The 17997-nt window shown below is 30.9% G+C and overlaps 1 protein-coding gene across 1 annotated transcript in view; it reads right to left on the bottom strand.

Annotated features, from left to right (window-relative positions):
* Window positions 1-17506, bottom strand: part of LOC142318557 (uncharacterized) — an 86527-nt gene extending 69021 nt beyond the window's left edge. Inside the window, exons 1-2 of the mRNA XM_075355111.1 lie at window positions 17015-17506; window positions 1843-2008 (exon numbers count right to left, since the gene is read on the bottom strand). Coding sequence (XP_075211226.1) covers window positions 1843-2008; window positions 17015-17166 — 318 coding nt within the window. The 5' untranslated portion in view covers window positions 17167-17506. The remainder of the gene's footprint in view (window positions 1-1842; window positions 2009-17014) is intronic.
* Window positions 17507-17997: the final 491 nt, after the last annotated feature.

Here is a 17997-nt window from a genome sequence, read left to right as displayed (position 1 = left end):
TTTTGTGCCCATATGGCTAAGGTCACTGTTCCCAAAGCCTCCTCCTTTGCTGAGTGACTATTGGCATGACCCCCACCAGGACCTTGGCTGCCTCCTTTGAGACGGTCCAATACGCTGCTGTAATTCTCAAGCAGCATTTTACTATGTACCGCCTCAAGCTTCCCTTTACATTTTGTGTATTTTGTCACATTGGCCCATAGCTCGGCCCCATAAAGCATGGTGGAATATGTGACTCTGGCCAGTAACCTACTGCGATACTGAGTTGGTCCGCCAGTGTTTGGTAGGAGGGCAGTAATTAATCTCATCATCCTCTTTGATTTGTTGATGGTTTCTATTGCACGAATGCCAAATTTCATTCTATCAATCCATAATTCTAAATGTTTTATTGCTGGCCCTAAATTGATCCCTCTATTCTCCAGCGTTAGATTCAGTTCCAGTCTCCTCCATGCTCTGGAAATTGCAACCACCTCAATCTTGTCTGGAGCAAGTGACAACTCTGCCCCCATCGTTCATGTATTTATCGCCGAGTAGGCTTCACTTATTTTCTCAGTGGTGTCTCGCCGAATGGTAGCCTCTACCACCATGGCGAGATCATCCACATATCCTACCATGGTCACTCCCTGTGGAAAGAGGACCCAGAATACCCAATCATATGTTAGGTTTCAAAGGGTCACACCCCTGCACAAGCTCTGTTCAACCAATCCCCCCTGCACCCTGCACTCAATCCTGCGTGCCGCAAGGTAGATCAGATGATGCGCTGTAAGTACGTGGGTAAGAGGAAAGGAGTGGCGGATCCCTTCCCAGTTTTGGCACAAGTACCAACCGCTGGCGCTTCCATTTCTCAGGAAATATGCACTCTCAAAGGCATTATACACCTCCAGGAAGGCCTCCGACTGTGCCCAAACTACCACCTTGACAATCAAATTTGGCAACCAGTCCAGGCCCAGCCCCTAAACCAGATGTGTGATTTTGCCTCCAGAAGTTCAACTTGGGTGGCCCTCATTGTCCCCATCATCAGTCATTGATCCCTCACCGCCAGGAAAGAGTTCTTCTAATATTTTCAGACCTCCCAAACATCCTGTGTGACCGTAACTCTGGGTCTTAAATGCTAGCTCAAAACCTATTTCCAGTCCGTCCAGATGTTCCACTGAATGGATTGGGCTGGTTTTTTTTTATTCTACATGGAATGGCCCACAGATATAACACCAAGGATCGACAAACCTTCAAAGTAATTTTCTTTTGAGTAATAATCTCAGAAATTTCCTCAATTAAGTAATACATGACGATTTTTTGAGGAATTCTCAGAGGAGACTCAAGTTTGGGTTTCAGTGACAATTGATGACATTTGTATAATTGATGAAATTCTGCAGAATAAAAAGAATATCAGCCCAATCGGTCCAGTAGAACACCTACACGGACTGGAAATAGGATTTCAGCCCAATTTTTTTAATATGCAAGGTAAGAAAAATTTTAGAATATTTCATGCATTAATAAAATATGCAGTCTAAAACTTAAAAAACACATTTACAGTAGCAGTGATAAAACTGTACAGCCTCCAAGCTCCTCAAGTGAAGCAAAGTTATTAACAAAGTTTATTTCTGGTAGATTATTATTATATTATTCTCAAAACAATTTCTTGGTATCAAAGGTTGTATTATAATACTTGCTATTAGTTAATACCAATAATATTTATAAAAATATCACATTCTGATCAGGGTATTTCTTCTTTTTTTTATGGGTCACCATGCCTCTCAAAATCCGCTGTTTCATACAAATGTACCTAAAATACTTTTGAAATATATTTTATAAGTTTAAATAATTATTAATAACAAAAATTAATACCTGAGCAGCTTGTAATATATTGCTGACAACTGTAATCTTTTGCCGAGCGTTTGTCAGTTTGTTGGTATATTCCTCAAGAGCAAAAGGCCAAGTCTGTTCATCAGAAATAATTTTCAGTTCTTCAGCAAGTCCTTCTATCTGTTGTTTCAACTCTAACTGACTGATTCTGTAAATAAATTTCAATGCAATTAAAATAATAAAAAAGATAAAATAATAATAAAGATTTTTAATTTTGCATGGGAAACATTAAAAGCATTAACCTATATTGCAAAGAGAAGCAGTAAAATCATGTGAATATGCAATCAGAGGGACAAGTTTTGATTACATATATATCACCAAATTTGAAGGTAAGAAGAATTCAGTTAACAGCAAAAATAAATAAATAGTTGATTTCTATCAATATAACATATACACAATTTAGCGGGCAGGTGTGCTTCTCTACCAGTAAAATAAGGAATAGCTCCAGAATTTTTCTGAATGGCCTAGGAGAAACTGTGATAAAACCTTTCTGGGCAGTGTCAAAAAATAACTAAAAGTAACAAACAATAAATTAAATATTAAAATATGTACAAAACAAATTACAATTCATAAGATGTAAATGAGAGCATATTAAACAGAGATGTATAAAGGACTTTTATTATTTTTTTAGTTTATATTATTTGAAAACCAATTTATATCAGTATTCTGAAAATGGAAACTTTTTTGTTTTAAATAAATTTATGGGATACCTTTTAAATGGACCAGTAATATATTAAAAATAACAATAGAAACATAATAAGGCCTCTACATAAATGATGAAGTGTTGTGCTGAGTTACAAAAAAAAAACATAGTTCTCTTCTTTAAGCAGACTTTACATTTTATATAGATTATCTTAACAAAGCATAAAATTTCAACTGCCCGTTTTCTAAGATACGAACTGAACCAAATTTCAAGCAGCTTCTCTAATACCACAGTAACAAATATTTCATCAGTAATAAATACAAAACTAAATCCAGTGCAGTACTGAAATCTTAAAAAAAGAGAGATTTTTTTTCTATAGAAGTTAAAATATTTTCTAAAACCCAGGACAAGGTTGTACCAGCAGACAATTTTTTCAATTGGTCAATGTATTATGCTTTTCAAGAAATATTATTTGTCTATTTTTTTAACTTCAAATATTTGAGAAAATATAGACAATAATGAAATTGGCCTATAATTCTGTAAATTAAATGCAGAATCTTTTTTAAAGAGGAGAATAACAAGTCTAAAAGAAGTTGGTAAATGCCCACTGGTGAAAGATTAGTTAATTATTTTTTTAAAAAGGTCAAATAAATCTACAAATTCTTTTAAAATTGTGGCACAAATTTCATCAATACCAATTATTGAATGTTTACTGTATATATTCAAAATACAATTTTTATTTACGGTTAACATAAATAAAAATGATTCATTAACAAAACCATTTAAGGTGAAGAACTGTTATTTGGAGTGGATCAATATTTCTGTTATTTGAAATATGGGAAAAGGATTTATTAAATTCCCCTACTACAAAATATAAAATGCTACAGGTTATGTCCTTCTGTACTTTTGGTGAAGTAAATCTATTTTTTGGTTAAGTTTGGCCTACTTTAATTACGGATTCAATTTCATTTTTGTTGACCGTACAGATAGTTTTCTTTATTGTTGACATTAAATTATCGTTTGCATAAATTCATTTAACACTTTCAAGTTAAAACTGAAAGTTAGGAAATTAAATTTAAATATTTCACGGAGATTCCTAAGAACAAAAGTATATTTTGGAATTATTTATTTTGTTTTTTATTTATTACGTGCAAGCTAATTAAATTTTTATAAAACATTTTATTTCTGTCTGTAAAATTTTAACTTAATTTTTATAGAATAAAATGATTATTAAAATGTATACAGGAGTAAATAATACAAAAGAAAAGATTTTAGAAAAAATGAACAAATTACATCAAATATATTATGAAAAAAGAAGGAAAAAACTATTAACTTTCCAAATTTAACAATAAAAAAAAGTAACACTAATTAAGATTTCATAGAATAGAGAAAAGAAACTTTTATATGGATAATATCATAGACACAAACATTTACATTTTACGACTCAAATCATTCAATTGAACATAAATTAAAAGCTTTCAGATGCATGATAAATAGATTACTTTATTTGAAATTAAAGAAATTAGCATATAAAAAAGATTCAAACACTAAAACAGATGATGAAAAAGCAATGATTAGAAGAATGATCACAAATAAAATAAGCAACTAATAAAAATAATAAACAATATTTATAAATGGGCTAGATTAGTGTTTACAGGGAAAGTTTACCTGATAAAACTATTTTTCATTAAGTATAACATAAAAATGGATGTAAATATAAATAGTACACTTGAGAAAATGTTTAAAAACAACACAAGAAAAATATGTTTATAACAGTAATGGTGTATATACAAAATAAAATGTAAATACGTGCATCAAATATTGAGCTTAGAGAAAGAAAGCTAAAATTAAAATTTAACAAACATATGAGATTTTTTAAATACAGAAAACAAAATTCTAACAATGCAACACAGTTAATACAAGAAGGGCATACCCCACTGAAAATGAAAGACATGATGAAACCGATTCAGAATTGTACAAAAGGAAAAACACTGAATATTTTATAAGATTTAGAAATGTTTAAATTAAAAAGTAATGGAAAAGCGACTGTTAATGAACAAATTAATAATCAAATGGATGTTTTATTTAAGAATTATAATTTGCAGAGAACAAGAAATACATAATTATAATATAAATAGATGGGGTATAACCAATGGATAACAACGAACAGAAAGAAAAAATAGCCATATAATGTGTGATTTGTGTAGGGTAAGGGGTGTGACCTAACAATATACACACGTTTTTAAAACGGTTGTGGCTGACTATACTTTTCGGATTCTACTTGTAAAACTAAACATAAAATATCCTTAGGAAAAATAGCAATTTCTCCTTCGTTCTCACACTGTCCACCATTTTGTTATTTTTATGTAAAAATGTATATCTCAAGTTCGGATTGACAAATCAGATTAATATTTGGTAAGCGTCTTGGTAATAAAGTTTTAAAAATTAGCAAAAAATCAGGACTTAAATACCTTCACAAATTATAAAATGGCGGTCATTTTTATTTCTCAATCTGTTATACCTCCATAAATATTAGTTTTATCAAAATTTATGTTGCTAATATATTAAGCCTTTTATTTTGAACAAAATGATATTTTAATTTTTAAAATCAGTTAACAAATAGCAGAGTTATGGTAGAAAATTGATGTTCTCCACTTTACATTCAATTCAAATAAATATTAATTATTTTTATTTATTGTTAATTCTAGTATTGTAAATTAGTATCAAATTAAGTAAAAATTTTCTCACAATAATAGACCTAATAATTATGACACAAAATTACAACATCAATTTTCTCCCATAACTCGGCTATTTATTAACCGATTTAAAAAAATAAAATGTCATTTTGTTCAAAATAAAAGCCTTAATATTTTATCAAATAACATAAATTTTTATAAAACTAATATTTATGGAAATATAACAGATTGAAAAAATAAAAAAGGCTACCATTTTGTAATTTTCAAAGGTATTTAAGTCCTGATTATTTTCTAATTTTAAAACTTTATTACCAAGATGCTTACCTAATATTAATGTGATTTATCTATCCGAACTTGAGATATAAATTTTTATATAAAAATAACAAAATGGTGGACAGTGGGAGAACGAAGGAGATTTTGCCATTTTTCCTAAGGATATTTTTTGTTTAGTTTTACAAGTAGAATCCGAAAAATTATAGCCAGCCAACCATTTTATAAATACCCTTTTTAAAGCCTTACAAAGTACAAGTGCCATCACTGTGAGTTTTGAAAATGGAATGTATTCAAAATACGTCAACAGGTAATTTAGTTATGACGAAGCTATGAAAGGTAGATAAATGTACTCGATATAAAAACTTCACACTTTCAAAGGAATAAAAATTATCATAATCTTGTTGCATGTTTTCATTAATAAAGGATGCTTCTATAATTTTGATCTGAATACTATACTGTGCAAAAAAAATTTGAAACATCATATTTTGATAAATTTGTCAAAATAAGAGGCGACAACAATACTTGTAGTTGGCTGAAAAAGTATAAAAATTTAGTTACAGTAATTCAAATCAGTACATATTATGAAATTGATTTTACAAGATTACATCTATAAAAATGCAATCTCATATGAAATCTCATATGAATCTGAAAAATGCAATCTCATATGAAAGGAAAACCTACGGCTTAACAAATATAATCTGATAAAAACATTTTTTTTTTCAGCCCTATTTAAACAGTTAAAAATACTTATCAAAAACATCATGATTGGACTACATAAACTTGGAAGATCCTTCATATCTAAAAATCAAATGTTCTGAACTATATTTTGTGATTAATACATGAACTTAATTACAAACAATACAAAAATTTAAGGATTTTTTTTATTAATAAATGGATCAAATCCGATTATCACATTAAATGAGGGTTACATTCAAATACATCACGCATTTTTTTTCAAGAAAGGTTAGTAGCATTGATTTTTCTATGTACATTCTAATAAATTAAAATGTAGGTTTTTTGTGCCTATGTATTTTCAAACTCTGCACGCTTTTCTGCATATCAAGTTTTTTTATCAAGCTCTATTTTTTAATCAAGTTTATAAAGTTTTTTTGTAGCTTAAAAAAATTCAAGTGTATTTTACAGAAGACCATCTGTAACTTTTTATGTTAGCATCTGTGCCTCTAAACAAAAAAGGAGAAATAATTTAAAGGTTGAAGAAATATATGGAGAAACTATTTAAATAATCATAAAGTCTAATGTCCTACTGCAAATCAGGATGATGTAAGAGAAAAGATTTTAAAGATGCAAGTTATATAAACAATTTAAGATAAGAAGAATGGAATGCTTTGGGAATAGATAAGCTGCCAACAAAACTTATTAAACTCATCCATTTGATGATGGATTACAGGAGATGAAAAAAGTATCATGTTATGTAATGTGTTCTAGAACAATGAGAACACTTTCTTAAACAACCATGATTCCAATGTCCAATTAGCATCGCGTAGTAAGTGTCACAGTTCAAGATAGTTTATTTTCACATGCAGCAAAGATACTTCTTTGACTTTGATAGATGTAGAAAACAAAATGAAGGAAATTGTAAATAAGAACAATACGGAATCAAGAAGCAATAAGGACTTATTGGATTAATAAAAGTTATCACTAAGAGGTAAAGAAATAAATATGTTTTATAGATTTATAGAAAGTGTAAGTTTTAAAGAAAGCATTCAATCACGTCACACAGGAACCCTATTAAAAAAATAACCAAACAGTAAATTAGAAAAGTCAAGATTAATTAAAGAATTGCATTTGAATCTGGAAAAAGTTATTAAAATAGGGAATGCAGGAACTAAATGGTTTGAGTTAGTAAGAGTAGTAGGGCAAGGGTCTTGCCTATCACCAACCTTGAATAATATGTTTGTTAAAATAACTTGGAAGCAGGATAGAGGAGGGAAAGTAAATAGCATAAGGTTCACAGCACAGATGGTACAAAGATATTTTTAGGAGATGAAAGAGGACATCAATAGAAAATTTGTGCAGGAAATATTATGACCATAACTGACCAAAACAAAGCTATAAATGTAAGGGACGACAACAAAGGATGTAAGGGACCTCCCTCAAAACAAATAACTATATGATAATGAAATGCTACTATCTTTAATATATTACTGGCCCTTGTTCTATGAAAGCATACATATACATATATATATATATATATATAAACACTCACCCTAAAAGCATCTAATAAAATCTACAATATAATAAACACCCAAGCACCCACTAATAATAAAAAAAATCACTAAAAGATTGTAAAGAAAGGGAAAGGTTCTGGTACCTAGTCAACCAGATCATAGATAAAAAACCAAAAATCACATTAAACAACTAATTGAAGACTTCAATGCTTAACTAGGCAGAGAAACACACTGCAACTTCATCGGAAAATGGCCTGCCCAAAAGAGAACAACTGAAAGCAAACAGAGACTCATCGATCTCTGTAGAAACCACAACCTAATCTCGAAATCCACATACTTCAAGAGAAACCTCAAAAACTCAAAACCTGGAAACATTCCAACTACACTAAAGGAGAATAGCAACTAGATCATGTCTTCATGGTCAAACACCACCAAAAAAGCATCTACAACATCAAAGTTATTTGAGGAGTGACACAGAATTGCTCAGATCACTACATAGTCAAAATAAAAATTTAATTCACTCCCCAAAGGGAGCAATAAAACCTAGTCCCTAAAACTCTCAATTTAGATGAAAGCATTAGCTTTCAGAGAGAAGCATTAGCAGGCGTGACTTTCTAGACATTATCATTTTCCAATAAGCCAAGTGCAGTGCAAGCAGCTTTATATGTTTAGTGTAGCACACCATCAACAGTTTTCAAGTAATCAAAAGACGTAGGTCCTTTAACATTATGCAATAACATACGCAGATGAAAGCATTCAATATGGTTTGGATGAATTGTATATACTCTACCCAGAGCAGCGTCTTTTTTGATTCCAGGAAATCTTTTGATGTCAGTTCCACGCTTTCTTCTACCAAACTTGTTATTATTACAGATATAGTATCTAGGAATTTCAGAATATAACAGTGTCTTAGCTAAGTCATCAGACTTAACAAAGCTCAAAAAAGCTATAAGAGTGGTCGTCTCTGGACTTTCAAAGACTTTGCAATTTTGTTCAGTGAAATAAATACATTGATAGTTTTCTATGCGAATCCCTAAGTGAACAATAATGTGATAACGCAGATGTAATGGAAAGTCAAAAAATCGCCAATCAATCTCAGATGTACATCTATATCTACCACAATTTAATTCATCTCTTTGATTTTCAACCAAAAACATTGCTTCATCTGAATCTTTGGCAATATATTTGCAGATATATTCAATGCCTTGCAAGGAGTTGCAAAATTCAGCATTTATGTGGACATTAAAGCAACATGACAATAGCGGACAATGTGGGACGATCCATTTATTATCAAAATCAATTAAATTACCTTGCATGTTTAAAGTTGTCATATGACCTCCATCCTCTGGACTTCTCTGCGATAAGTCGGGTAATCGTCATCTGCAGTTTGAGTGTTGCAAATGTACATTCAAGGTTACGTTTTTGAACTTTACCATTTATCATGCATGATTATGACCTATTTATACCACCACATGGTTTGAGATTCATATGTTTACAAACAATTAAATAATAATGGTTCAACATTTTTATCAGTGATTACTAATGCCAATAGTGACAATGAAGTAAACCATGTTTTTTTCCGCTCGATACTTAGCACATAGCAGCTGACAAAACCAAATATTTATTTTTTGTTAATAAGGTCTAGAAGTTTTTTCATTTCTAATGGAAAACTCTGGATATAATATCGAGTCTATCAGTATATTTTTGAACAGTGAATAGTTAGTTTTTTATTTCTGCCCGTTCATGATTGCACGTAAAAGTTATAAATAAACCTAGACACCCATGTTTACGCACATATGTCATAGCATCTTGAAATTTCTCATGCATATACTACGGTGAACTAGTGAGAGATGAAGGAAGTATGACACTTTTACCCATGTTGTTAGCATTAACATTGGTGTCTTGTTGCACAGTATCTCGAAGATGAATATATTCATCAGCACATAATTTTTTTGGTTATTACAAATAAAGGCTAACTAATCTTACAGTGATCATTCTGGCCATCATGTCAACACAATATTAATTAAATAAGTTTCCGTAATAATGTAAAAAATTGTCAATGTTATCTCAAACCGTAAGTCCATACACATAAAATTGCATGCAGGAAACTGTTTATTTTTTTCATTATTATTTAGCAGAATAGTTAAGATTATTTTTTCGGTGAATTAACTAATATCTATTCTACATAAAATCTCCTCAAACTTATGCCAGTCTGTTGTTATACCTTCATTACCTTATCAACTTTTAAAACTTCACTACCAAAATAAAAAATCTGAAACATCTGTATATTGCACTCTCCAATAATCCAATAATTCCTCATTACTCACCTTTCCATTACATACTATTATTTTAATTTCAAATCTTGTTAACCTGAAAACTGAATTTTTCTCTCTATAATTAACTGTGTTTGATGAGTAGTAAACCTTGCTCACTTTGAACTAAATTTAACTAACCGTGAGATTTAAAGAAAATTGATTTAATAAAGTGGAAAACAGAATTGTCAATAGTAATTGATTTCAGAAGGTTTAGCGTAAAATACACTCACTCTAATAGACATCACAAGACTGATGACTGTTAACGAGCTACTTCTACAACATATCCAGTTTTTTAAACAAACAAAAAATATTTAATGAAAAACTGTTGTTAAGGCATGATGCTATAATACATTAAAAAAAGTAGTATCACTGATCAGTGAGAAACTGTTAGGCTTACCAATAAAGTAAAATGTAAAGAATGAAGCTCTTCTAACATCTATTGTGTAACTGCTAAGAAATATAGACTGTATACCGGCGATAATAGACATTGTGATGTCGTCAGAAGTAAATAACACCGGGAGAAGAGGAGAGGCTTGATAAATGAAAATTTGCCTCCATAACATCTCCCCTCCCCTGCCTGAAAAAAATTGGGTTATACTCTGTTATAATCCCAGCAGACATTGTACTACATCTGCCACAAATACATCTAAGTTTTATTAAGTCTCCACTAGTTGGCATTAGTTGTCCAGTAACAAATCACTGATCGTTAGTAGACAACCTCATAATATTAACCTTAAATATAGAATGCCGGGATATTATTAAGAAAATAAGCACAGCTATATGCCCAGCAGACATTGTGCAATGGCTATAATTGGCTTATATAAAGTATTAATCTAACATGTCCTGAGGAACTTACACTTCATCAACAATATCTAAATGTACTACAATGCGAACTTTATTATAAATAATGTATCATCATCATAAAAGATAATGAACTGTAATTAAACTGTAATTTTGTGTGAATTTTTATTAAAATAAAGAGTATTGTAAGTTCGCGGCACAAGTATTTTATGATAAATTTAAACCTATTCTACTTTCTTCATAAAATTGTATTCAAAAGGCTGATAAAAGTAATCTCTAATCTCTGTCATATAATGAAAGTAAGAAAATGTTAAACCAGAGATTTTTTTTTACACCAACAAAATTCAATTATTACTAGAGTAAGAAATTTTTAACAGCAACTTAAAATTATTATCTTCTCAAAATAAAAAAGCAACCTTTTAAATATTTTTTAGGAGCAAGAGTTTGATTGTATATTTGACTTACTGAATTTTTACCAATCAAATTTTACAAACACACACATTGCTTTTAAATTTCTCCTCTTTTACAGATCTGTGCCTTAATCAAGTTTTTAATAATATACTAAAATTTTCTCCTCTATGAATCATGAGACCTTGCCGTTGGTGAGGGGGCTTGAGTACTCAGTGATACAGAGTAGCTGGACCGAAGGTGCAACCATATCGGAAAGGTATCTGTTGAGAGCCAGACTAAGGAATGATTCCTGAAAGAGGGCAGCAGCTCTTTCAGTAGTTGTTAGGGGCGTGAGTCAGGACGACTTAAACGGCCATATCAACATCACTCAGTCCTCTGAGTACTGAGCAGCTGAAATCAATGGAAAACTACAGCTGCTTTTTTTCCAAGAAAATGTGGCTCTCTGCATTTTCATATAGCAATGATGGAGGCGCCTTCCTTGGTAAAATATTCCGGAGGTAAACTAGACCCCGTTCGGATCTCCAAGTGGGGAGTACTATGGACGGGGTCACCAGAAAATTAAAAAATAACATTCTACGAGTCGGAGCGTGGAATGTTAGAAGTTTAAAAAAGGTTGGTAGGCTGGAAAATTTAAAAAGAGAAATGGTTAGGATAAATGTGGATGAAGTAGGAATTAGTGAGGTTCGGGGGAAGAGGAAGGCGACTTTTGGTCAGGTGATTTTAGAATAATAAACTCAGCTTCAAATAATGGGCAGGCAGGACTACGTTTCATAATGAACAAGAAGATAGGGAAGAGAGTAGAATAAAAATATAGTTAAAAGAAGAGACAGACTTATAGGCCACATACTAAGGCATCCTGGAATAGTCGCTTTAATATTGGAAGAACAGGTAGAAGGAAAAAATTGTGTAGGCAGGCCACATTTGGAATATGTAAAACAAATTGTTAGGGATGTAGGATGTAGGGGGTATACTGAAATGAAACGACTAGCACTAGATAGGGAATCTTGGAGAGCTGCATCAAACCAGTCAAATGACTGAAGACAAAAAAAACTAAAATTTACAAAAATTTTAATATACGTTTATTATAAAATTACAATTTATTTTAATTTTACTAAAATAATTATTAATATTTTCACAACAATTTAATAAAATCAATAGACAATTGTCAGATGGATGAGTAACAGACAGATAAAGTGAGGGAAAAGAATTCAACAAAATGTGTAATAATCTTATCTGGACAATACATAAAGTTTTAAAAAATTATCTTTTCATCCATAATCAAAGATAGTGAAACTCCAGCATTCTGAAAAATAGTTGATCTATTTCTTCTTTCACTCATTAATAAAAATGTTTGGTTATATAATAAATAATACAATTTTACTCATAATTAAATTACATGTAATTTCAAAAAAGATTGAAACAAAAAATTAAAAAAATTATATTCATAAAAGCTCAATTTAAGAACTGTACAAAAAAATTAAATTGACCAACTTAAAAAATATAATGTAATGAAGACAGATCTCTTGTTCAAAAAAAAACTTATAAAATTAATTTTTTATTTAGTCCACCGAGCTGATAAAGTGGTTAACTCACTGTCGAAAATCAGTTGTTTAATAGCTGATTTTCAAAGTCAAAGGTTCTGAGGTTCAAATCCTAGTAAACGTTAGTCACTTTTAAACGGATTTGATTAGTTTAGTAATTTTATAATAAACGTATATTAAAATTTTTGTAAATTTTTTTTTTTTTTGTCTTCAGTCATTTGACTGGTTTGATGTAGCTCTCCAATTTGATTTGATTAGTTAGTGGATACTAGTGTACTTTGTGGTTGGGGTTCAGTTAACCACACATCTCAAGAATGGTCAGCCTGAGTCTGATACAAAACTGCACCTCATTTATATGTCATAAATATCATCCTCATTCACTTCATTGGGCCAAGCACAGGGTTGGTGCTTACTGTTCATTAGTTGAACAGATTGTAATGCACACATTAGGAAAATACAAGTAACAGTAAAAAGTAGTACATTTTTATTTAAAATCAGCTAACTAAATTCAACTGCCATATAGATAAACTGGTATACAGCAGCAAAATGTTGTACATACTTGTGTGAAAGGCACAGTTTTAGTATCTGATTCAGACATGCCATACAGGTATTTTAATGAAGATGAGAGGTTAGATGAAAAAATGCTACCCTTGCTAAAAATTAAACTGTGATTAGCTGATCTAGAAATCAGCATGCCAAACACTATGCAAGTGACAGTCTAAATTATGTTACCTCAACCGGTTTAATACCAAACACATTTATTGCAAAAGTGGATATTAATATTCATCTGCTTCTAGCTTTTAAATTAACATTTATAAGGGGAAAATGTATAAAATTTTTATGTTTAATAATTTTAATAAAAAGTAAATTTCACTTTTGATTAAATCATTTTAGTGATCTGATACACGATTCTTTGCTGTTCTAATTATTTTTTAATGTCAATATAATTACTACATCCTACAGTCTCAGCTATCTATTTTCATAAATTACAATGTTTGTCTTCCTCTACAGTTTTACCATTGCAATTCCCTTTATAAGCAAATTAAATAAACCTGGAACTCTTAATAATAGACCCATCAACACAGTTTTATCCCTTTAAAAATTTTGTACAAACATTTCTCTTTCTATTTGTCTTAAGATGTCATCATTTTGAATTTATCAATTTATCTAACAATCACATCCTTTTATAACACATTTCCTCTTTTCTTTACAATTCTACTTTTCCTGATATCCAAATTTCATTACCATAAATAACTGAAAAAATATTTTTAAGAAAAGTTTTTTAATTTTTAGGTCTAAATTAGATACGAGCAGACTTCTTTTACATAAAAAAGTTTCTTCTTGCTTGTATCTTCCCCTCAAGGCCCAACCCACGATCCCGTATAACATGACCTTGAGGGTGCCAGATGCCTCTACTGCCCTGGGAGGTTATGCCAGACCCGGCTATGCCGTTCCTGACAGCACTCTCCAGCGTCTGGGTCTTTTAATAAGCATCTGCCTCTAATCTGGGTTCCCTACCAGCGAATCCTTGCTTGAATCCGACTGTTTTAGACCTGTACCTTAGTTCATTGATCCTTCAAAATATTTTACATCCTAAATAGCAAAATTCACTAACTTCTGGCATGATGAGTTCACCCATTTTAATCCTCTATTATTTCACATTTGTCACATTTCATTTCCTTTGTTTCACAATTATTTTGAAACTGAATTTTTCTCTTGGAAAGTTGAAAGTATCCATATCTATCAGAATCTCTTGTCATTTTTTATTTCTGCCAAAAAAAAAACAATATCATCGGAAAATTTTATTTTTTCTCTTTGGATAATTACTTCATTTTAAAATCTTCCTTTCAACGTCTAAATTGATTCTTCTACATAGTAACTGAAAGGGAATGAAGAGAGGCAACATTCTTTCACACAACTTTTTAATTAGAGCTTGCTTTTCTTCACCTATTACTCTAATAGCTGTTACCAGATTTTTTGTATACATTTTATATTAGTCTTCTTTCCTTATATTCTACTGCAATTTTCCTTAACATTTTAAATGTTTTGCTTCATTCTACATTAGACATTTCCCTCCACTATCTATAAATATCATGTCACTTTATTCTTTTTAAGAGTGCCTTTTACAATTAGTTTGAAGGCCAGAGTGATCACACTTAACGCCTTTAAAATCAAACTGGTCTTCATTTGGTCACCTTCCATCACACATTTAAATTTCTTGTAAACTACTGCAAGTACTACTTTCAATGTATGATGTAGTAAGACTAATACCTGACTGACTACCTGATTGATATCTCTCTCTCTCTCTCTTAAAACCTACCTTCTTTTATATGGTAAAAATTACTTTTTTTTTCGAAAATTTTGAGAAAATTCTCTAGTCTCAAACCATTCACAAGCTAATCTGTGCTAATATTGAGGAAAATTATTGAGTCACTTCTCCTAAACAAGTAATTAATTTTGATTGTATATCATCCAATGTTATTGCCTTACTTATAAGTATTTTACAACTTTATCAAACAATGACCTAAAACAGAAGAGAAGAAGCAATTCTTATCTTCACTGATGATACCAGTATTAAAAGTCTCTTTTAATACAATTATTAATTTCTTTTCTCTCTTTTATAACCTCATCTGTTAATATTTAACATATTTATCTTAATCTTTACATACTTTATTAATGACCAGTTTCTTTATATATATTTTATTTCTCTGTATCTTCTATTAAGGTTGGGATGAAAACCTGCACTATATTGTTATAGGCTTGAGGTTATCTTTATAGTTCATTCCTACTTTACCTAGTTCTAACCTAAATTATCCATTTCCTGGGTAATTTGGGTTAGCCTTCTAGTCAACATTCCATGCTACAACATGAGAAATGCCTAAATCTTTATAAATTTTTATGAACCCACCTCTTCAGCAATCCCATCAAGTGATTCAACTGGGGGACTGTTTTACCACCGCAATATTTTACTCAAGAAATCAGAATCATTTTTCTTTTTAAAAAAAATAAAAACTCTTTAGAAAACAGCTTGGATTTCCATTGCTTTCTGATGCACAGTACTGTTAATGCACAGTACAAGTTAGCTTGAAATTTTTAAGTCACATCAATAATCAGTATCCCCAATAAATTCTTAAAGGGCAGATTATTTATGGTACATCTATATGCTTCTTAAAGGCATACAGCAATCTTCCACACAGAGATATGTTAGCTTATTTATAGGTGGCCAAAAACTTACCTATAACAGTGTCCTTATTGTTTTTCTGGCATTTTCAGATGTACTGGACATGATTGTACACTTGTAGTTTAGGGTAAACATATCCTATGGAGTAAAAGAACTTCTGAAGGGTATCCACAGAAAAATCATACTTTCACAACGACTACTTAATCTCTGAGAGACAACTGCATTCTGAGAGAGAAACTAAAGGGTTAATAAACAAACACAATATGTAACATTTATATCAGTAATTCCCAAATGGATTATAGCTCCTAAGATATTGTTACATCACAAGAGCACTGGACAGGTGTATGCTATATTTGTAGTAGAACTATTAGGAATTAAAATATCTTTAACTTGCATAAACTGACATTTTTTATATAAAAATTTCATTACTAAATGCTATTATCTTAAATTCCAAATCTGAGATGCTTTAATCATTTATTTTATTATTCTAATTTGGTCTTTCTTACAGTGATACCTTCTATATTTACTTTTATTATGACATTAATTAACTCTAAAGGTGATAACAAACCAACCTATCAAACTGGTTCTTTTGCAAGAACTCATCATAGATTTATTTTTCCTAATTTGGTCTCTTATAACATAAATTTCTTACTTCAAAATCTTCCGCTCCTTATCTTTCTATTTGAATTCACAATTTTGTTTATAAAACAGATTTATTTTCATTAAATCTATTTACTAAAAATTCATAGTTTTAAATATAACTTATTATTGAAACAGCAAGACTACAGCATATCAACAAAAATATTATTGATAACCTCCTCACCTAGCAATAAACAGAATTAGTTGTAATTCAGTAGTTATTATTACAACTACTGACTAGAGCATACAAGTTTGAAACAATGAAATTTTTACACCTTGAAGAAACTTCTTCAATTATTTGTAAATTCTCTTTCGAAAAGAAAATTCTAAAGTAAAACTACATGGTGGTATAAAATATTAGAAAACTGAATACGTACTTCGACATTTTTAAATGAGAATAAATAAAAGAATTAAAATTAGAAAATAAATAAATAAAATAACTGTAATATAGGTTAAGTTGTTTACCTGGTAACTTTTACTCTTTCATCCAACTGATCAATAGTTGGTTTTAAAATGCACATCAATCCCTCTGCCAAAGTATCCCTTGTAGGATTTTCACAAAAATCTTCAGTTTTATCATCTAACGACGTATTTGTACTTCCAGTTTCAACATCCATAACAACCTACTATACAAAACGATAAAACTACCTGCTACTCTCGATAACTAACGCCTACCACCGCTTTTAATAAGAATATATTGCAATGTATGATTTACAACAGCTGATGGTTCCTGTTATCGATATGTATCTTAGATATCGATTATTTTGATGCACGTTAATCGTCACGAAATAATTGATCAAGCACGTGATATTTTTTAACGTGAAACGTCTTTAAAATGACACCGAAACATTCGAATACCAGAACAAAAATCTGTAGCGTAACGAAAAGGTCTCACTATTTGTCTCAGAGACGTAGATGCGGTGTCAATTTACAACTTACATGATCAGCTCGCGACATGACTGAGTTTGCATCACTGATTAGATGGTTGTCGGGAGGGGGCACAACGGAGTCTGCCAAATCTGGCGCTATCGCTTATTTCCATTCAGTGTAGCTCACGTTGAGCACGGTGATTCGTGTGTTTGGGTTTATAGTTTCTCGAGATAAATCGATTTCAATAATATAATAAGTATTTTGGAGAATATTTACGTGTGAAAAATTAAAGTAAACATGTAAAAGGGTATAAAAATTCAATATGTCAACCTCAGCCCGCGCAAAGGCAAGCCGGAAAGATAAATTAGGGAACAGCGAGACTGTTTTGGGAGCGTCGCAAAGCTAGCACGACGCCGACGGCGCGAGCTTATTATGCCTTATCTCTCTTACTTCTCGTATCACATACCAATGTTGAACAAAATTGTCGTCGAATGTTAGTCGAAATAAATATAATGTACCATTGTCTGTTTTATGTTAAAATTAAATTTATTATGTAGTTAACGTCTCTGTTTAATTAC

This window comes from Lycorma delicatula, chromosome 1 (assembly GCF_047948215.1).
Source record: "Lycorma delicatula isolate Av1 chromosome 1, ASM4794821v1, whole genome shotgun sequence".
NCBI lineage: Eukaryota > Metazoa > Arthropoda > Insecta > Hemiptera > Fulgoridae > Lycorma > Lycorma delicatula.
The sequence above is the reverse complement of the archived record's forward strand: the minus strand, read 5'-3'. Positions and strand labels throughout refer to the sequence as shown.